The 23053-nt window shown below is 39.9% G+C and overlaps 1 protein-coding gene across 1 annotated transcript; it reads left to right on the top strand.

Annotated features, from left to right (window-relative positions):
- The first annotated feature begins 5113 nt into the window (after positions 1–5113).
- On the top strand, positions 5114–10059 carry LOC136538968 (cyclin-dependent kinase inhibitor 4-like). The gene is made up of 3 exons (XM_066530891.1): positions 5114–5570; positions 9307–9510; positions 9663–10059. The coding sequence occupies exons 1-3, from the start codon at positions 5275–5277 to the stop codon at positions 9727–9729; spliced, it is 567 nt and encodes a 188-aa protein (XP_066386988.1). The 5' UTR covers positions 5114–5274; the 3' UTR covers positions 9730–10059.
- Positions 10060–23053: the final 12994 nt, after the last annotated feature.

Genomic DNA, 23053 nt, shown 5'->3' on the forward strand with positions numbered 1-23053 from the left:
AAACAGACACATTCATCGCCAAAATTTTAAAATGGTCCTAAACTTATACATAATCATAATAAAAACATATTTTCATGCTCAAAAAAATTGAAAACCAATAGAAAAGCAGCCCTCTTGTATCTCATGTCCCTTCCTAAAGGAGAAGATTGTAAATATACAAATCTTTGACATAGAAGACCAAAATTCATGTGTTTCATAATTATATAAAAACATTGTTCATGCTCTCTCACAATCCCTAAGTTGTGCACCACCATATGAAAACAAATATCCTTACAAAGATTGAATTTTCATTAACTCTAGCAAGGATATTTTAAAAGCAAATTAACTTGGCACATTAGAAGTTTGAAACAATGCACATATATTTCATTGGGACATTTTAACTAATTGGTCCTATACAAACACAAAAGCATGATAAAAAATGTAATCACATCCTCATGTTTTTTTAAATCAATAAAAATAATCTTGTCATCTCTCCTTTGCGGTCCTCATTCTGAGCAATGATTTCGAATAAAAAGAATCCTTTGCAATAACTCCCATTGATTTAGATATGTTTCTATTTTTCCTATTCATCACGAGTAGCAAAAGTCAAGAGGATCAGATTGTGTACTATTTCACCATATCTTAATTGTCTACCCCCCTTTTGGCAAAAGAGATATATAAATAAATAACAAAATTGCGACAACCATCTAAAGGATATTGTAGATATAAATGAATATGTCGCATTCTAAGTATGAGAAGTGGAAATTGATTTCATTTCTAGCTTTACAAAATGGTCCTAATAATATATACAATCACAATAAAAAATATTCACATCATAAGCAATATCAAAACTAACAATAAAACAATCCCCTTGTATCTATCATCACTTCCCTAAAGGAGAAGATTGCAAATAGGTAAATCACTAGCCTAAAGAGCAAAAGTTGCCTGTTAAGTGCCATAGGTATACAAAAATGTACACCCTCTATTTTTATCATCCTTATCAACTTATATAACTGATTACGCTAAACAAGGAATGCATATATCAAAATATCATAGCATCTTTTAGTTGATTTACACACGAATAAATTTATTCTCCAAATGAATGGCGTAAATAATGTAACGGCTTATCCTCGTTGTGGTCATCATATAGCGCTAATTTATTTTGATGATTCAGCGTGGTTTGTAGTTTAGTATGTTATTATAACTTGCCTCACTAAAACACCAACTCTTTCATAGTCCTCGTCTTAATACAAGAATATATTAAAATGACTTATTTAAATATATTATTATTATGTATAATCTACAAAATTAAAATAAAATACATTATTCAAAATGCCTAAAAAATAGACCACTTAAAAACACGAAGCTCTAACTTTTCCCTCTAACATCAAAATAAAGGTTTCTAGGGAAAAAACACATAAAATAAATAGGAAAAAATCCAAATACCAAATACATATTACAAAGGGGGCCTAAAAGAAAAATCCATCCTCTCTTAACTAATCATGGTAAAAAATATAAATCACATCCTCAATGTTTTAAAATAAATAAAAAGTCAATCTTGCCATCTCTCCTCCCATTACCTTGGTGGAGAAGAATATAAAATATACGCAATCCTCGTCTGGAGCAATGATCCCAATTACAAGAATCATTTGCCAAAATTCCCATACATTTAAATGTATATTCATTTTAAAACTCACAATGAATACCAAAATTTGGAGGATCCAAAGGTGCACCACATTCCACCATATATCTCAATTGTGTGCCCCCGCAAACATTACCCGAGCAAATAGATATCAAAATCGTAGCAACTATCAAAAGAATATTGTAGAAGTAAATGAGTATATGGAATTCTATGTCCAAGTAGTGAACACGAGTTTCATTTATAGTTTTACAAAATGGTCCTAAACATACATCGATTGCCATAAAAATAATTCACTTGATCAAAAAGTAAAAAACAATAATCTAATCCCTTTGTATGTATTGTCACTCCTAGAGGACAAGGTTGTAAATATGTAAATCATTGTCCTAGAGGAGCAAAAGTAGCATGTTTCTTAATAATTATTTTAAAAAATGGTTCAACCTCTATATCAATTTTCCAACCCTCATGTAATAATAAAGATAATTTTTTTGCAACTATGGTAAAGTTATTCTAAAAGTAAATAATGAACACAACCCACTACAAGTCCAAATAGTTCACATATATACCATTGTGATATTTTTACTAAATGGTCCTAAACAAATGCATTCATAGCCAAATTTTCCAAATGATCATAAGCATATACCTAATCATAAAAAAAATTATTCACATCCTCACAAAAAATGATATCAATAGTAAAACAATCCTTCTATGTCTCCTATGTCTCATGTCCCTCCTGAAGAGGAAGAGTGTAAATATATAATCATTGGCATAGAACAACAATAGTTGCATGTTTCATAATACATGCACATCCTATTTCACAATATCTAAATTTTGCACCCCATATGACAAAAATTGACCATATAGAGATCAAATTTACCTTGATTGTGGCAAGGATATTTTAAAAGCAAATGAACTTGGCATGTCAAAAGTCCAAAACAATGCACATATATTTCATCGTGACACCTTTGCTAAATGATCCTATACAAGCACACAATCATGATAAAAAAATATAATCACATCCTCTTATTCTTTTAAAATAAATAACAAACCAATATTATCATGTCTCATACTCTTACCTTGTTGAAGAATATAAAATATATGAGTTCCTCATCCGGTGTAATGAATTAAAAAACAAAGAATCCATTGTAATAACTCCTATAGATTTAACTATATTTTAATTAATTCTCTAGTTCTTGGTGAGTATCAAACTACAAAGGATCTAATGGTGCCCATATTACCATATATCAATTATGTGTTCCTCATTTAGCAAAAAACTATCCAAATAGATATCAAAATCGCCCAACTATCAAAAGGATATTGTGGAAGTGGAAATGATGTATTCTAAGTCCAAGTACTCTCTCCGTCCTGTAATACAATGCGTTCTAGAATTCAAAATTTATTCTCAAATACAATGCATTCTAGAGGACAAAAACTAATTTTACATTAAATACTTTTCATTCATCAACCAATTATTATTAATCACATTCATAATAGCGTCTGATTAAGAAATAAAATGAGGGTGCATGCGTCTTTTATGTTCTCTCTTAATTTGTCTTAGAATTTCTAGAATGCACTATATTACGAGACAGAGGGAGTAGTGGATATGAATTACATTTCTAGTGTTACAAAATGGTCATGAACAAACATAAGATCAAAAGAAATTATAGGTTCACATGGTAAAAATATCAAAAAATTAAAATAATAATCCCTTTGTATCCACAATCTCTCCCGAAGGGAGAAAATTGTAATGTGTAAACCATTAGCTTGGAGGAGCAAAAGTAGCATGTTTCATAATAATTGTTTCAAAAATTAGGCACCCACTTTCACCGTGTCTCAGCTCTACACTCCATGTAATAAGAGTTGTCTATATAAAGATCAATTCTTTTACTAAATTGTCCAAAATAGACACATTCATTGCCAAATTTTCAAAATGGTCCTAAACTTATACATAATCACAATAAAAATCATATTCATGGTCACAAAAATTGAAAACCAAGCAGCCCTCTTGTATCCCATGTTCCTCCCCAAAGGAGAAGATTGTAATAAATATATAAATCATTGACATAGAAAAGAAAAAATCACATGTTTCATAAACGTATAAAAATTGTGCATGCTCTATCACAATATCTAAGTTGCGCACCACCATATGGAAACAATTGTCAATATAAAGACTGATTTTTTTCTTGATTGTGGCAAGGATATTTTAAAGGCAAATGAACTTAGCACGTTAGAAGTCCAAAACAATGCACATATATTTCATTGGGACATTTTTACTAAGTGGTCCTATACAAACACAAAATCATGGTAAAAATGTAATCACATCCCCATATTTTTTAAAACAATAAAAACAATCTTGTCATCTTTCCTTTGCTTACCTTGGTGAAGAATATAAAATATATGCAATCCTCATCCTGAGCAATGAATTCGAATATAAAGAATCCTTTGCAATAATCCCATCAATTTAAATATATTTATATTTTTCCTATTCACCATGAGTACCAAAAGTCAAGAGGATCTGATTGTGTACTATTTCACCATATCTCAATTACCCCCTTTTGGCAAAAGAGATATATAAATAAATATCAAAATCGCCACATCCATCGAAAGGATATTACAGAAATAAATGAACATGTCGCATTCTAAGATCGAGAAGTGGACAAGGATTTCATTTCTAGCTTTACAAAATGGTCCTAATAATAAATACAATCACAATAAAAAATATATTCACATGATAAAAAATATCAAAACTAATAAAAAAATAATCTCCTTGTATTTATCATCACTTCATTGAAGGAGAAGATTGCAAATAGGTAAATCTTATCCTAAAGAGCAAAAGTTGCCTGTTTAGCGTCAAAGGTATACAAAAATGTGCACCCTCTATTTTTGTCGTCCTTATCAACTTATATAGCTGTTTACCCTAAACATGGAATGCATATATCAAAATATCATAGCATCTTTTAGTTAATTTACATACGAATAGATTTAGTCTCTAATGAATGGCGTAAATAATGTAGTGGCTTATCCTCGATGTGGTCATCATATAGCACTAATTTATTATGATTATTCAGCATGGTTTGTAGTTTAGTACGTTCTTATAACTTGCCACAGTAAAACACATACTCTTTCATAGTCCTCGTCTTAATACAAGAATATATTAAAATGATGTTTAAATATAATCTCATTTTATGTATAATCTACAACATAAAAATTGAATACATTATTCAAAATGCCTCAAAAAATAGATCACTGAAAAATACAAAGCCCTAACTTCTCACCCAGAATCAAAATAAAGGCTCCTAAAAATGCAGGGGTTTTGTAGGAATCGTAGCGGAAATTTGTACAAATCAGTTATTTTCAGAAAAAAAAACACATAAAATAAATAGAAAAAAATTCAAATAGCAAATACATATTACGAAGAAGGGCCTAAAAGAAAAATCCGTCCTCTCTTACCTAAGCCTCCCTCTAAATAGCAACACCCACCCCTCCCTCTCCTTCTCATTATTCCCGGGCTTCCTCCTGTGTACACCGCTCCCGCCCCGCCTACCATTTAATCCCCGCCTCCCCTGGCCCCTGCCGCCCCGCCGCACAGAATCGCTTGGTGCACCCGGCGAGGGTGGGCCTCCTTGAAACCCTAGCTTACCCAGCCCCGCCGGACCATGGGCAAGTACATGCGCAAGGTCAAGGTTTCCGGCGAGGTAGCCATCATGGATGTGTCCTCCGCTCCGCTCGGAGTCCGCACCCGCGCGCGCGCCCTCGCGCTGCAGCGCCTGCAGAAGCAGCAGGCGCAGGGGGAGGAGGGAGCCGGCGGCCAGTACCTGGAGCTAAGGAGCCGGAGGCTCGAGAAGCTGCCGCCGCCGGCGGCGCCCATGAGGAGGAAGACGGCGGCCGCTGCTAAGGAGGAGGTGGAGGCGCCGTACGGGGAGAACATGCTCGAGTTGGAGCCCATGGAGAGGTGAGTTTTTTTCCCAATTTTCTGCCGCGTTCTTGGGTTGCTTGCTCGGGTTTTGGGGGGATTAGCGGATTGCTGCCAAGATATTTTTTTTTTGTGTGTAAGAAAGTTAAAAGTTAGCGCTATGCGTTTCTATTTGAATTTTTCGATGTTTTCCCCTTTTTCGCGCGGTGCGTTCGGCTTCAAATTGGGAGTCATGCAAATTTCCCCGACACGCTTGTAAAGCTCATATGCTTCCTTGCCAATTTTTGCTGCTCTAGGAACCCCTATATTCTTGCCGTGGTCTCCTTCCGCTTAAATTTTCGGCGGTGCCTCTTGCGTTGTCTTCTGAAAACAAAAGGTATCCCCAAATTCCTGCAATAATCGCTTGCCGCCGTCCAATTTCACTCCATAAAAGGCCCAAATTTTTTTCGTTCCTCGCGCTTGATTTGAATCTCTGAAGCACCAAGTTAGTTGTGCTCAATCTTGTACCAGAGCTGAATTAATCCACTAGCTTAGTGGTGTTTCTTGCAGTGGCCAGCCTTGGCGTCCTCCTTTTCCATAGTGGAAGGGAAAAGTGGCCTCCTTTCCCCTTGTTCTTTCCCCTTCCCCATGGACTCACACCACACGCCCTTGTTTCTTTTGCTTTGGGGAGACGAGTAGTCGGGGACCCCTCAAATCTTTTACCAATCAAAAGCCCTCGACACTTTTCGCAAGAAATTTCTCTGTTCCGCCCCCCGGAAAAGCGCCCTCTGCTCTCAGGCTCAGACTGTCTCTGCCAAAAAAAAAAAAAAAAAAAAAACATTCTATGTTTGGGTAATGATACGTGTAAATGGTTTAATATTTTTTTTTTGTCTTCTTCTATAATAAGACCTCGATAATAAGATGCAGAAGAGAAACTTTTTTTTAATAGGTTTTTAGAAGATAAAATACTTAAATTTAGATTATACCTATCCTAACGTTCAAAATGAGTCATCATGAAGCTCTGTTGGAGGCTATATTGGAGGCTATAGAACACTTAAAATAGGTTTTTTATATAGATATTCTGTTAGAGGTTATAGGTATTATGTTTTAAGGTTTAGATTTCACAATAAATCTAAAATGGTTTTCAATACAATATTTATAGCCTTATGTACCGAAAGATCTATTTTAGGTGTTAGACTATCTCCAACAACAATACTCAAAATACAAGACCTATTTAAAGTTTAGTTAGCGCTACATGTAAAGAGTTTAATACACATTCAACATCCTCTCCGGTAATAGGACCTTAAAGAAAGTTTAGTTAGCGCTACATGTAAAGGGTTTAATACACATTCGACATCTTCTTCGGCAATAGGACCTTAAAGAGAATTTTTTTGTAAATGAGTTTCTATGAGAAATGATACTCATATTTAGGTTGTGTCTGTCAAGCAAACTAAAATGGATAGAGACTAATTTTGGGTCTTCTGTTATTTATTTTGGGTTTGAATACCCATTTGGTTACCTATTGAAGACAGTGTTAAGAGAGACAACCCAAGTCTGAGCTCGTGGAGACCTATCTATAGAAAAGTACGTATAGAAAAGTACGTATAGAAAGGGTTGTCTTTAAGGGGGTGTTTGGTTTCCTGGACTAAATTTTAGTCTATGTCATATCGGATGTTTGGATGCTATTTAGGAGAACTAAATATAAGTTAATTATAAAACTAATTACACAGATGGAGACTAATTTACGAGACGAATTTATTAAGCCTAATTAATCCGCTATTAGCACATATTTACTGTAGCACAACATTGTCAAATCATGGGCTAATTAGGCTTAAAAAATTCGTCTCGCAAATTAGCCACAATCTATGCAATTAGTTATTTTTTTCGTCTATATTTAATACTTCATGCATGTGTCCAAACATCTGATAGGATAGGGACTAAAATTTTCCTGTAGGAACCAAACACCCCCTAAGTCTTTCTGTCGAAGAAGACAAAAAAAAAAAAAAAAAAAAGTATTGAAGCTGGGCTTGTAGCACTAATGGGACGACTGAATCTTGTATTTTAGGTCGGGTCGTTGAGGCTGGCTGGGTCTCTCTCACCACTGGCCTGTCACCTCTCTGGGTTCTGGAAGGTGAGGAAATGGCATGTCCTTGCAAGGTCTCTTCCTGGGCCATGGCCCCAAATTGGCACCGCCATTAAATGTTTGAGGTGATAGGGGGTGGGACTCCTCCCCTTCTAGTACTAGAGTTTTTTTTTATCCTTGCTGAAGCTAGGGGATGGAAGAACATTTCGAGATAAGGAAAGCTCGTTCGGCTGGTAGGTTCAACAGTAAATTTTGGATTATTTTGGATGATTCAATAGTATTATTTTGTGAGAGAGAATAAGCTGAAACAAGCGGGAAGTAGTACAGCCGAACGCCATGTGCGGGGGTGTTTGGTTCTTTAGTCGCTCCTAAAATTCATGTTACATCGAATGTTTAGATACTAAAAAGAAGTATTAAATATAGATTAATTATAAAACCAATTACATAGATGAAGGCTAATTTGTGAGATGATTTTTTAAGCCTAATTAATCTGTTATTAATACATGTTTATTGTAGCACTACTTTGTCAGATTATAGACTAATTAGGCTTAAAAGATTCGTCTCGCAAATTAGTCGTAAGTTGTGCAATTAGTTTCGTAATTAGTCTATATTTAATTCACTATACATGTGTCAAACATTCGATGTGACAGGAATTTTAGGAGGGACTGCAGGAACCAAACAGGGCCTACGTCATAGCTTTGCTCAGCTCTTGATATAAATGTTTGACAGTATCACGAGCTTGTTTGCAAATGTTTTTGGCCCTACTATTATCTTGCACAAGTGGTCCTCTTCCCTGCCTAAACAGGTCAGAATCCATGTTTAGCCCTGCTACGATTAGCCCCATCTATAGTTTGTAGACTGAACGCTGGCTACATGCACTGCACTATGAGCAGCCAAGTACCACCCCCATTGTGGGCGCACTTGCTCGCATGAGAGAGATGAACGGAAGCAGCTTATGCTGTGCCTTTTCTTTTGTCGTTCTTGGTTCACCATCCCGGGGCACTTGAGGTCTCGGTGTCATGGTGTGGGGGTTGCATGCTAGTACTATCCAAGAGCGTATCTATTGGCCAACTCGTGCCGTTTACAGCTCTAGCCATGGCCTGACGGTTACACCGCCTAAAGGAGGGACCATAGTACGGAATAGTAGTGAAGCTGAGCCTCTAATCCCTTTGGGCTCTCCATGTATGGCAGCCGAAACAGTAATTGGAGGGTGGAGATGTGCACTACTATGATCTGAACAGTGCGTGTGTTTGTGTAAATCATGCTGCATCAGTGGCCACCTCCAAGCATAGCCAGGTGCATGTTGCTGGGCCACTGTTTGGTGCTCGGCCTACCTCATGCAGTTTCGGTTCTGGGGTTCGCCTGCCTTCGGTGTCGTCTCGGACGAGAGTGAGCCTTACCTACACATGGGGCTGCGAGTTGGGGCTCTCTAGTCCTAACCATTTTGTTGTTTCCTCTGGCAGGATGCTTGGTTGTCGGCTAGCCTTTTTATGGTACCTGAGCTAGAAATCGAGAGGAATGGTAGATTTGCAGGACCACAAATGATGATGATGTGCATACTTACTAATGGTTTTGTATTACGTTTTTAGACATTTTTTTTTGTTTGCTTGTTTAGAATTTGTCCGGTAACATTGGAATTAGAGAATTGACCTCGCTTTGTATGGAATTGGCTCCAGATTTTTCATGTATGTATACTAACCTTGTTGCTTGCAGGAATACCAGGGAGATGACGCCCTGCAGCTTGATTAACTCTGAGATGATGGGCACTCCCATGACTCCCGGATCCACAACAAGATCCAGTCACTCTTCCCACCGCAGGGTGAAAGCTCCTCCAGTGCAGGCCGTCCCAAGTTCAAGGGAGATGAATGAGTACTTCGCTGCTGAACAGCGACGCCAACAACAGGCTTTCATTGACAAGTACGGGCCTCTTATGTATTCAGTTAACGAGTTGCATAATCTGTTTTGTCGATTCTTGATTCATTAGAAATTATTCTGATGATGCATTCTGCTTTTCTTGATGATGCCTTGCACTAACCACAAACATGTATGATGTATGGCTTAATCTTCAGGTACAACTTTGATCCTGTAAATGACTGCCCTCTCCCAGGCAGGTTCGAATGGGTGAAGCTAGACTGATTGATTCGGAGGACAAGAGAGCAGCAGCATGGAACTCACCTCCGCTCCCTCCACCACCGCAGTGTCGTGGCAGAGGCGCATACCGTTGTGTTAGCTTTGTTTCTTTTGTAAAAACTTAGTGTTAGCCTGTAGCCTTAATTGTCGTGTGTTACAGTACAGAACTGATGCTGAGTTACAACACTATGATCTGATCTGATCTGATCCCTCAACTCCAATGTAACCCTTAATAGCTCATTCTGTAAGGAACCTATCACCCTGAATTAATGGAGTAGAGCTAGATAATGATGTTTTATCATAGTTATTAATAACTTATCCTCTGTGATGTTGCACCTGAAGTTGATGTAATTTTTGTGTATGATCCTGCCCTTGGTATCTGAAAAGCTGGCTGCCATGGTTGAACTTTGGGGCCTTGTGCTGTGCCCTTCAATGATTGGCAGTGGCATCTTCTCTCTCAGGCCTCAGGATGCTGCTGCTTGTGTCATTATTGCTGGCCATGCTTTGCATTTGCTATGCTCAATTGCTCCTGCATTCTCTCGTTTGCTTGGGGCTTGTTTAGATGCCAAAATTTTTGGCAAAATGGCACTGTAGCAGTTTTCGTTGTTATTTGATAATTAGTGTCCAATCATAGTCTAATTAGGTTTAAAAGATTCGTCTCGTGGATTTCGTCTAAACTGTGTAATTAGTTTTATTTTTTATTTATATTTAATGCTTCATGTATGTGTCCAAAGATTCGATGTGACAGGAAATCTTGAAAAATTTTGTAAAATTTTTTGCAACTAAACTGGACCTTGGAATCCTCCATCTGGGTTGTGTTTGGTTGCACAGATATCCATGGATAGCACCTCGATGAGTGTTGTTTGGATGGATGGATACGATGGCCATAGATATCCACTTTAGGGAATATTCCCTCGAGATGCTGGATACAGCTGGCCCTAAAAATCTGGCGGATAAGCTTGTCCACGGCTGGTCACGGGCGCGCGGGAAGAGAGGTGGGAGCGCGCACGGAGAATGTCCTCACCTCCCGGTCGTCACCGCTCTTCTTCATGATGGCTCCAATCTCTCCCTACTCGTTTCAAGCCACGGCGGCGCCGCTCGCCTTGCCCTGCTGCTGCCGGTCATCTCTTCCCCGCTGGTGCCCGCGCGGCAGAGCACGTAGGTGAGGGGCGCGAGCAGGAGCTGCGTGAGAGAGAGAGAGAGAGAGAGAGGAAGCAGGGGCTGTATTTGTGATGTTGATTTACATGAAGATTTACCCTGGTGATCGGTGAATGCATGCCTGAGTGGTGCATGCTGTGCATTGTGGGCTGATCTCCACTTGTGCTTAGTGGGTGATCCTTTTCACTGCGTGTGCAAGCTGACAGTGCCTTTGGCTGCTGTGTATTCGGGCATGTTGCGCTGCCTGGCACAGCCTCTCTTGGCCCCTTGTGTTCTTACCACAGTGCTGAACTGCTGGTGACTGGTCGTGGTAACTGGTAAAAAGAGCGCCCTTTTCCACAGTATATCCTTTCTGGTGGTGCCTACCCACTGGTCCAGGGGGGCTTTCCTCTTTTTTTTTCACTTGCCTTTCACCGTGTCGTCGTAAATAATCATGGATTATTTATTGTTAGCTGGTTTGACTGATTTAGTGTGAGAAAAAAATACTATTTCAGTTTATAATCTACAATCGTATAAACCCAGCCGAACAGGCTGCTGACCTTTCCTTTTGAGTTGCAAATGGCAAGATCCTTTTTTTCTGAGTTGCAAATGACAAATCTTTTGATTTACTATTAGATCAACTCCTTTTGTACGAGTGGTGGGTGCTTGCTTCTTTGAACTCTTTTACTTCGACTACTTTCGTCAGCATAGGTAGTTTTTTTTTTTGGCTCCATGTCTTGTATATATTGGGTCATGGTCAGTATAGACGCCAAAATAAGCTGCCCCTTGTATTTACTTCTGAAATCTCAAGCTAATGAACAACTAGCAGTGTACTGGTTTTACTTTCAGGACATTGTCTAACCATGTTACGCACAAATCTGATTCCTTTATTCTTGACAAGACCATGCCGATGCATTTCATAGTATTAAACTAGTGAGCACATCCGACAAAAGTACAAATTCTGATGAGTACAATCCATGTCATGTCATTATCTTATCTGAAACAGTTTCTTTTTTGAAATACTGTAGTAGTGCCGAGGCCTTCTTTAGATTCAGCGTGTAAAGATTTGGGATATCACATTGGATGTTATACGAGGGTGTCGCATAGGGTGTTTAGATACTAATAAAAAAATAAATTATAGAATCTGTCAGTAAAACCGCGAGATGAATTTATTAAACCTAATTAATCCATCATTAGCGTTACTGTAGCACTTTATTGTCAAATTATGGACTAATTAGACTTAAAAGATTCATCTCGTAAATTAGTCGCAAACTGTACAATTAATTATTTTTTAGTCTATATTTAATACTCCATGTATATGTCTAAACATTCAATGTGACAGGATGTAAAGTTTTGAGGCCAGAACTAAACAAGGGCCAAGTAGTACCAAATTCCTTAGAATCTTACTGCAGGTTTTATTACAACAACAACAACAACAAAGCCTTTAAGTCTCAAAATAAGTTAGGGTAGGCTAGAGTTGAAACCCATCAGAAACAATCAAGGTTCAGGCACGTGAATAGCTGTCTTCTAGGCACTCCTATCTAAGGCCAAGTCTTTGGGTATATTCCATCATTTCAAGTCTCCTTTTATTGCCTCTACCCAAGTCAACTTCGGTCTTCCTCTGCCTCTCTTCACGTTACTATCCTGGCTTAGGATTCCACTACGCACTGGTGCCTCTGGAGATCTCCGTTGCACATGTCCAAACCATCTCAATCGATGTTGGATAAGCTTTTCTTCAATTGACGCTACCCCTAATCTATCACGTATATCATCGTTCCGAACTCGATCCCTTCTTGTATGACCGCAAATCCAACGCAACATACGCATTTCCGCGACACTTAGCTATTGAACATGTCGTCTTTTCGTAGGTCAACATTCTGCACCATACAACATAGCAGGTCTAATCGTCGTCCTATAAAACTTGCCTTTTAGCTTCTGTGGTGATGAGACGACTCAGCCTATGATGTTGTTCACCGGCAAATTTGGTTGAATTAACTGAAAAACATCGCTGAATTGTTACGAGAGAAAATCACTGTTTTGGCTTACAAAATAAACTAAATAGTACATATTATAAGATAAACCGAACTGGACCAAAATTATATGCCGCTTCTGCGAAGATAATAACTATTACGAAGGACACTGATTCCTCCATAGTGATCAGGTGAAATTAGTGCTCGGTCCAGGAATGTCAAATTTTGTGTTGACGTGGCCAGGCACAGCTTTCGTCATTCAATCAATGCTATACAGTAGGAAAAACATAAAAAACTATGAACATTGTGAAACCTTTTTATCACTTTACGTTGATAGACATACAACTCTTTCTACAGGAGTTTGCAGTGTTACGAGATGAAATTCGTCCTTTTTATACAGGAGCACTAGGGGAGAGTTCTTGCCTTGTTTAGATTACGTCAAAGTTCAAGTTTTTTCACTTTTTTCCATCACATCAATTTTTGGACGTATGTATGGAGTATTAAATGTAGGTAAAAAAAATAACTAATTGCATAGTTTGGTTGTAAATCACGAGACGAATCTTTTGAGCTTAGTTAGTCCATGATCAGACAAAACTTGTCAAATACAAACGAAACGTGCTACAGTGTCCAGATTGCAAAAATTTGCAATCTAAACAAGGCGCTGAAAAATTTTCAACGACATTCCAGGTTGCGTTGCAGCATCATTGCTGATGCAGCTCTTCCAATGTTGATGAGTATCCAAACTATACTCGAACACATTGGTCACTGGGACCCAGTAGCAGCACTTGGTGGATCTTGCTGACAGGCAAATTTGGAGGCATCATTTGAGTGCAGCAAGAATCAAGAGCTGCAAAAGACAAGGGTGACTGAAAGTGAAGGCAAGAGTTGGAACTTGGCTATGATGTGTACATCTTAAAAGCTTCAATGTGTACTTCCTTCTTGCAATGTCCAGTTGGTCATATGATTGCCCTACCTACACCTCAAAACTTTCTATTTTCTAGCACCACAAAAGATTGATTCCCAAGCATTTCTTGCTGCAAGATGTGCAAGGATCATTCCAGCACTTTGTCACATATGTATAGAAGCAGCCAAGTTCTCTAGATTCTAGTAGCCCAAAACAGACCTTTCCGACATGTGTGCTCTTATCCTAAAACAGTTACAGAATTAACAGGGTGTTTATTTTGAGAAATCAACCATTTTAGATGATGATGTGCATCATGAGTCCATTCTTTAAACTTGGTAAAATTATTTTATTTTTCGTACTAGTACTAAACTACTCCTTTCATTCAAAATTATAATTATAATTTGGAACGGAGAAAGTCACCCCGTTCGCTTGTTGGTTTCAGCCAGCCCAAACCAGCCAGCCAACAATGTTTCTCTCACAATAAACCAGCACCAGCTAGCCCAGAAACCAACCAGCGAACACGCCAGTATTAATTATTTGCTAGTGATGAATGAGGAGATAATGGATCAACCTATTTTATTCTACAAACCAAACAATATAAAGAGTGAGAAGATGATAACTAACTCGTTCCTCCGACCAAACATCCTATAACTGTGTCTTTGATTTCTGTACAGACTGAGACCCTAATTACGTGTTGGTACTTGCTGGTCATCGGAGGTTTGGAAGGCCATGTTACGGGGGCGAACTCAACGTTAGCCTGGGCCATCTTCAGAAGGAGCAGCAGCAGAGCAGACTGTGCGAAGCATTTAGAACAAGCATTTATAGAGGTCCCCGCTGCTGCTTTTTCGCTTGATTAGAGGATGATTTCGTCTGAACATTTGGTCAGTCAGGTGCTGAATTGTTTAATTTATTATTATACAGTAATTATTGTGAGGTTTGGGTGAACCCAGGATCTAGTTGATGCCGTGCACTTTGTACACTGTGCATTGCAGTTTAAACTTGTCTCCGTGAAAGACTCAGAGTGAAGCGTGAGGCTTCGAAACTATTCTTTTCCTTTTCCATTTGTCTTGACCCTGTTAATGGGAAGAAAGTAAGGAGTGCTGGACCAGTTGCCATACTAATTTGTTATCTTAAGCTGTATTTCAACAATATAGAGAAATTGGTGGACTTCAAAGCGCCGCATCACCAAAATAAAGGTACTGGTATTTGTAAGGATTTTTTGGGTTTTTCTTTCTAAAAGATACTTACAAATACTAGTTACAACAGTACTATCTGCATCCAAAAAATGCAATTCGAGAAATAGTGTTCACTCGAGCATATGGTGGTGGTGCCTACTCAATCTGAGTTTAAATCTTTGATTTGGCATAAGTGTTTGTTTTTTTTTCTAGATTTACTGTACGATTTGACAGTGTCATTGTTCTGGTGGTAGGCAACGTGGCCGTCAACAAGACACCTATAATAATTTTCTCAACTTCGAGATCGGTTTAGTCTTTTGAATGTACTCATCAAATACGATTTGCTTGTGCGCCTTTGTAGAGTGGTGAGTGTACATGTGTGTATGTGGATGCCAAAAGATTTGTTTAAAAAACCTACATAACATATACTAATACTCCCTCCGTCATTGGATGCAATTCTAGAACAGTATCATGTTTTAATATATCACCTTTGATCAATTATAGTTAAAAAAAATATTTATAATATAAAATAAATATCATTAGATACATTATGAAATGTATTTTCATAATAAATTAATTTAAAGTCATAAATATGAATATTATTTATTTGAAACTTCGTCAAACATAAAGCACTCAAAGTGACACGCAAACTATAGTTGCATTCTTTAAGGGATAGAGGTAGTATTTAACAACATATGTATCATTGGATATATTCAGAATATGTTTTTATAATATATATTTAAATTAACTTCATAATTGCTGATATTATTTTTCTACAAATTTAATCAAAGTCTAGATAGTTTGACTTGGACTATCTATAATTGCATTTTTTTAACGAGAGGAGTACATGTGAATGCTTGCTTAGACTAGTCTTAACCGAAGTTTTATGAGAGTTTAACGAGCATAAAATAAGCTGATGTTTTTTAGAAAAGGGAATATATTAATATCCCAACTTCTGCATCAACTAATGCATATAATTGTTCCTTATTACAAAGAAAGAATTATGTATTTGGCACTAAAACAAATTGGTCTTTCATATTTGGCACTAGAAATTTTGAACTTCCTTATCTAGCATTGAGTTGAAATTTTCTTTCGTAAATGGCACTGCCGTCCATTTAGATCATTAACGATGTCAAGTGGCTAGCAAAATGACATAAATGCCCTTGATTGTAGCAAAAATCCATGGTGCTAAATAGAGAAAAAATAAATAGACATGTTGTCAAATAAGAAAATCATAAATATACTTTGAACTAAAATGTGAATTTTTTATAATTGAATACTGCAAATAAATAAATAATAAATTTTAAATTGGTAATAGCAGGTACAGATTATGCCCCTCGCTCTTCCTTTCATCTCGGCCACAGATCAAGGATGCATGGCTCAGGATGGCTACTGGTTGAAATACGTAACTTATATTTTCAAGGTATTTATCTTTTAGTTTTCTAAAAGAAAAGGAGAGTATATGCCATCGTCATAATATCATGGCTCAAGAGCAGAGCACACCGTGCATGGCTCGGCCGGTGTTTGACGTCGAGCGCACGTGGCCAGGACAACGCGCGGAGCACGTAGCCGGGGAGCTCGTCGCCTGGGCGCGCGGTGGCTGACCATGCCCGTGCGGGCGGGCATAAACAAATGCGGGTCCAAGGCTCGTCAATTCATTCATGTACGCAGTTAGGCACAGAACCATTGCCATTTGCCACCCCGGGAGGGTGTGAATGAAACTGATTACCATGGCACCCGAGTAGCTAGCACGGATTGCAGGAGCAACATTGCCCGTGTTGCGGTGGGGCAAATGAAGAAGCACGGAGAACACTAGGCGTCTCATCGCGATCCCCCGTGCGTTTGGCATATTTAACCCGCGGCCGCACGCGAATGCTCCCACCCTCGCTCTCACGCCCACCCACGGCGCGCGGCTGATCCCCGCTCAGCGCTGACCCCTCGCCTCGCCTCCGCCAGTCCGGAGCACGGAGCAAGCGAGCACCTGCTCCCGCATCAAGACAAGCTTCAACTCACGCATTTGTTTATGCCCGCACGCACGGGCACGGCCAGCCTTGGCGGTGCGCAGAGCACGCGGTGCGCACGGGCATGGCCAGCCACGGGCGCGCGGTGCGTCGGGGAGCTCGCGGCCTGGGCGTGCTGCTGCTGCACATAGGAGAGGCCGCGTTTTGCGTAGGAGACGAGCCGCCGCTGCTGCTGTGAGCTGGGGCCAGAGGCCGCCGCGCCTCCGCGAGCTCCTGTGCAGGAGACGGGCCGCCGGCCGTGAGCGAGTATAGAGGGGTATTTTGGTAATTTCGAAAGAAACATGACAGGGTCAACGTAGTCAACTGATGGATTAATGCACTAAATGGACGGTAGTGCCATTTACAGAAGAAAATTTTAACTCGATGTCAAATAAGAAAGTTCAAAAATTTTAGTGTTAAATAAAGAAGACTGATTTGTTCCGGTGTCAAATACATAATTGCCCCTATTACAAACACAGTCACAAAAGGTCTACGCAATCTCAAAACAAAGTTTTGAGCCGAAGAGGAAAAAGGTAAAGTTTCCAAAAGCAACATCTAAAACGTAATTCTATTATTGAATCTCCAATCATGTCTTGCAAACACCTTCATCGCGGTTGTCTTAATATTTTTGCAACCCATTTTTATCATTCGTCGATCCTCCTCGAACCAAAACCTGATCTAGTAAGGGGGTGTTTGGTTCCATGGACTAAATTTTAGTCCATGTCACATCGGACGTTCGGATGCTATTTAGGAGAACTAAATATGAGTTAATTATAAAACTAATTACATAGATGGAGACTAATTTACGAGACGAATTTATTAAGCCTAATTAATCCATCATTAGCACATATTTACTGTAGCACCACATTGTCAAATCATGGACTAATTAGGCTTAAAAAATTCGTCTCGCAAATTAGCCACAATCTGTGTAATTAGTTATTTTTTTCGTCTATATTTAATACTTCATGCATGTGTCCAAACATCTGATGGGACAAGGACTAAAATTTTTCTGTAGGAACCAAATACCCCCTAAGTCTCTGAAATGTGGCAGTATAAATGAAGAGGAGATGAAAAAGTTTCACGAGATGAAACGTGTTTTAGCCAGACGAAACTTGTTTACGTGAGAGTCTAAAAAACAGGATATAAAACTCTCGTTGGGACTGACCAGACTGACCTAGTCTTGGTCATCGTGACATGCATACGAATTGCAGGATCACCTAGCATCTCCTTGATCCAAGAGCCAAGAAACGGTGCAGCCGTACAAGCTTAGCAGCGAAGATGTACACTGCTCCAAGAAACAGTGTACCCTTACTCACTTTGGTTAATAATCATGACTAAAGATGAGCAACGGGCCAGCACGGCCCGGCACGGCCCGAACCCGAGCCCGACACGGCCCGATGGGGCTCGGGCCCTTTTGGCCCGCCGGGCCACCGGGCCATGCCTGAACAGTCCATCGTGCCTGGTGGACGGCCCAGGCACAGTCCGTGGGCCAAATATCGGGCCGTGCCATCCCATTGAGCCCGCGGCCCACTGGTCCATCGGGCCAGCCCATAGCCCGTTACACAGTAAACACTATATTTCAAACAGCACAATCACAGGTTCAAACTTCAAACAATCACAGGTTCATATATTCATATTCAACAATCACAGAAACACCAGATGACAAAAGATTTGAGCTGTTTGTGCAATGCCACCTCATTAAAAATCTTTCTAGGTAAAACTCACACCTCGTGAGATAAAATCCTAGAAAGGAAAAGAGTACGGCCAGCTCAATAAATTAAAATATTCAAATTGTTCAAAGTTATTACAAATCAGCTAACTCAAATGTCTCAACTCTCACAACTAAAGTCACACTCACAGCCTCTCATGCTCTCAACTCTCAGTAGTCAACCATCATCAGCAGTAGATGATCCACCAACTTCATCATCAAGGTACTGCTCTTTGAAGTACTCTTTGTAACATCCCGGTGTTATGCCAGCATTTAGGCACTGCAAATCATGCATATCATGCATCATCAAGCATCCTAATCATACATGCCTAATCATATAAATAATAACTGAAACACTGCTTCGAAACATACGAAACATGCTCATGAAACATGAATGTTGCATACACTTGTTTAGAGTTGTTTTTGCCCTAATTATGCTTGCTAGGTTAGTAAAACATGTTTGGCTATCTTTATAGATCATCTAGAATCATTTAGCATAATTTTTGGAGCAAAGTTTGTATTCAAATTATAGCCAAATTTTACTTTAAAAATAATTCTCCAAAATTAGGGTTTTGAGTTAAAATTTACTTTAATTTTTTTTTCAAAATCTATCAAGAATTGGACTTTGGTCATAAAAGTAAAGTTGTAGAGAATTTAATTCTAAGCAACTTTCATTTTTGGGACATTTTCAAAAGATGTCATTTTCTTGCTCAAAATGATATTTAAAAACTGGTATTTGAAAATCTCTTGAAAACATAATTTGAAAAAGGCTTTTCTCTTTTCACGAGCCGACGCCTCGTTTCTCGGCCCATGGCCGAAACCGGCCCGCCTGCAGCAGCGCCCCCGCCCGTCCCGCAGCGTCGCGTGCTTCGCCTCGGCCCAGCCCAGCCCCGCGCGCGTCTGGCCTGCCTCCGCGCCGCGCCGCGCACGTTCTCGCTCGCCGTTCCGACCACGACAGAGCACGCCCGCCGCGCGTCGTAGCCGGCCTGCGTCCGCTCCCACGCGCCTGCCTTCATCTGCCGAAGTCGCTGCGCTCCTCTCCACTCACTCTCGCCCGCTCTCTAACTCTCCCGTGCTCGCCCCTCCTCTCGTCGCGGCAGAGCACAGCGCCACCGCAGCCCCGCCGGCTGAATTCGCCGACGGTGCTCCACCACGACCAGCAATCAAGCGCCAGCAGCTCCGCCTCGCTCTCCGGCACCTAGTGCTCGCGATTGTGACGTCTTTTGAGCCAAGGTAGCGCATTTTCCAAGCTTCGCCGCTGTCAGCCATGGCGCCGCCGTGCTCGGCCACCGTGGAACTCACCCTTCTTCCCCTCCTCCACCCTTCCTAGCTGCCTGCTCACATTCGTCAACTCTTTGCGAACCCCATGCGCTTGCCCGCTTGCCCTGACTCGGCCGGCAATGGCCGCTGGCCCGCTGGCCGAGCCGCGCCGCCGCGACGTCTCGACGCCGGCGTGAACCCCCTTCGCCTCGGCCGAGCTGGGCCAAGTGGCCATGGGCCAAAGCCTCTACTAGGCCGCCGCACTCCCCTTCGCTCGGTCTAAGCAGGCCAAGTGTGGCCGTGGGCCGGCTGGTTCCCACGGGCCGACCCAGTAGCAATAGGAGGTTTTCGTTTTTAGTTTTCTTTATTATTTGAAAAGAGAAAGGATTTAGAAAATGTTTGGATACTCAAATTTGCTCCAAACTGTTGAAATAAATTTTGCTAGGTTCCTTATCACCAGATCTACTTGGGAAAATTATTGCATGTCATTTTTGAGATACTTTTCTGTAGAACTTTATTTAATCATGGATATTGCTGATAACTTGAAAAATGTGTAGAAAAACGTATAAGCTTCAGAAAAATATGATTTCTAAGTTTGTTAATCTTCTTATGTAATGTACTTCCTAGGAAAAATATGTGTCATGCATGTGTTGTAGAAAAATTTTGAGGTGTAGTTCAAGTACCTTTAATGGCTGATTTTTGTTATTTTTGCTAGAGAGCAAAATTTGTATAAAACACGCATGTGATAATTTTTGTACAGTGATTAATTGCTGTGTAGAACATAGGAAAAATACTAACTCTATTGTTTGACACTTTTCACAGTACAAAGTATTTTTATGTTCATAATCATGCCATAGCTTGTTATTTTTGTGTAGGCTAATCCACTCATTCAAATACCATGAAAATCTGATGTTAGATTACTTAGGGTAGTACTGTGCTATGGTAATTTTCTAAGATTTTTCTAAGCAATAAAAATAGATGTTACTATTCAAACCTATTATTAATTAGGGTTTAATCAAGTGTTACTTTATGTGTGATTAAGGAATTAGTAAAGCTTAGTTGTATCTTTGAAGCATTTAATAAGATGTGTTGACTTAGCATATTAGTAGTAGAAGAGAATACAGTAGATGACATGTGCTTGTAATATATGTTCTTAGATGATGTTAACTACCTTGCATTCAAGCATATCCATTGTATTCATCTCATCCGATGCACTGATTGCATAAGCACTTACGCATATTGCATCATACAGGATCGCAAACCAAGAACCCAGTCGTCATACCCAAGGAGCCCGAGGAGCAGCTCGAGGTGCAGCCGCAGGAAGTGCCCGAAGCCGACGAGGAGGACGTTGAGGAACTTCCGGAGTGCCCCGATCACTGCCCGAGCTCCTTTGAAAGAGGCAAGCCCCGGAGCATTTTCTCCCAGTTTGCAATTATTAATTAAATGATTTACTTTAATTGATGCATTACGTTCAGGAGTTGTTTGCAACCGTTGTTGCATTATACCTTGTCTACCTTTGTTATACTATATCCTTGTTACCCTGGTATCCGCAGTCAAGTCAATGCTTAGCTGGCTTAGACCGGTAGAAGTCGGGTGATTTCCTGTCACCTGCGAGCTATAGGTGGTTACCTAGATCTGCTTGGATGACTATGAAGTCATGGTATAACTAAGTGTTAAATGAAGTTGAGATCGGACGGAGACTTACAGAGTTTTGGACTGTAGTGCTTTCCGTCTGTGTCGATTAAGGATTGATCATTGTTGGGCCTCGAGTCATGTTGAGCGCATGCCTTACATTTAGCTGGCCAGATAAAGTACCTTTCGACCACAAAGCTGGGAGATTATTCGGGCCGAGTAGATTGCCTGCAACGCACTGTGCCAGAGCAGGTGTGGTAGGACACGGGGGCGAGACGATAAGACCAAAGTGCAGTCGGTTGGCCCCTGGGTACATGTGGTTCCTGGCAAACTCGAGATTCCTGGATAGTTGACTCGGTGATCAATATCTCACTTTAGCGGGTGAGTAAGGTTTATATAAGGAATAAATCACCAGCTGGTTAGGAATCGATTCGAATCGCCATCGCTCCTAGATAGTGAGCACTTGACTTGAGTGACTTCATCGTAGTAATGTTGATGGAACACTTGTACAATTATAATGAATATGACATTATGGAAGTTGATTAATGATCATTGGTTATCATTATCTGCTTAATCACATGTTTGCTCTAGTATAGGTGCAAATCTAGTTGACAGGTTAATAACAATTAACTTGACAATAATGCTTTTGAAAAGGGTCTTGAAATGCTAAAAATGCTTCTTTTTGCAAATGAGTCAGCTACCCTACTATAAAGCCCTTCATAATCCTTGGTGTCACTTATTTTTGGATATGTCGGGTAAGTCTAGCTGAATACCTTTTCGTACTCAGGGTTTTATTCCCACTTGTTGCAGATGGGCAGATGTATTACGGCTATTGTATCAACTGCCTTTATCCTACGATGGGTGATGCTTAGGACCATGGGCATGGTCATTCCTTACGTCTCATTTGATACTTTTGTTGGAGATGATCACTAGCTGGCACTATATTTGAACTCCGTGTGAGTGTGTGTGGTTTGAACAAATGGCTTCTGCTACTTTTATTTGAACTCGTTTTGTAATAACTATGTTTAAACTTTGATGTATCTGAGATGCAAACTTTTATGTATTATGTGATGGTGACCGCTAAACTTATTACGATCTTAGCTAGAATGGAAGTTGGTTTGAAATCCTTTGTGATTTCACGGACTACCGGGTTATACGGGCTTAAGTTTGCTAAATCGTCTGCTCTGGCGGATGATTTTCTTACTTAATTTCGTATAATTGGTTGGTTCTGTTACACTCTTCTAGCTCTTTGTCCTCCACAATGTGTTGTCCACCGAATTCACCTAGCTTCCAGTCTTTGACATAGATTAGCATCTCCACGCTGTTCGCGCCCAATCGCTGTCGCCGCTCCTCAATGATCCTGCCAGTAAGACTAAAGGTAGACTCCGAAGAAGTAGTTGATACAGGAACAGTCATAATATCTTTAGCCAAGGTATAGAGAACTGGATAGGTTAGTTTATGCTTATGCCACCAATTGAGGATATCAATGTCATCATCATATGCCACAACATTGTCACTGTCAAGGTAAACAGTGAGCTTAGAGA

The sequence above is a fragment of the Miscanthus floridulus genome, chromosome 2, assembly GCF_019320115.1.
Source record: "Miscanthus floridulus cultivar M001 chromosome 2, ASM1932011v1, whole genome shotgun sequence".
Lineage (NCBI taxonomy): Eukaryota > Viridiplantae > Streptophyta > Magnoliopsida > Poales > Poaceae > Miscanthus > Miscanthus floridulus.

What these genes read in the sequence shown, in the direction of transcription:
- LOC136538968 (XM_066530891.1), top strand. Translation starts at nt 5,275, where the DNA reads ATGGGCAAGTACATGCGCAAGGTCAAGGTTTCCGGCGAGGTAGCCATC. An exon ending in GAGTTGGAGCCCATGGAGAG is followed by an intron (nt 5,571 to 9,306) that starts GTGAGTTTTTTT and finishes TGTTGCTTGCAG; the next exon opens with GAATACCAGGGAGATGACGC. An exon ending in CAACAGGCTTTCATTGACAA is followed by an intron (nt 9,511 to 9,662) that starts GTACGGGCCTCT and finishes CTTAATCTTCAG; the next exon opens with GTACAACTTTGATCCTGTAA.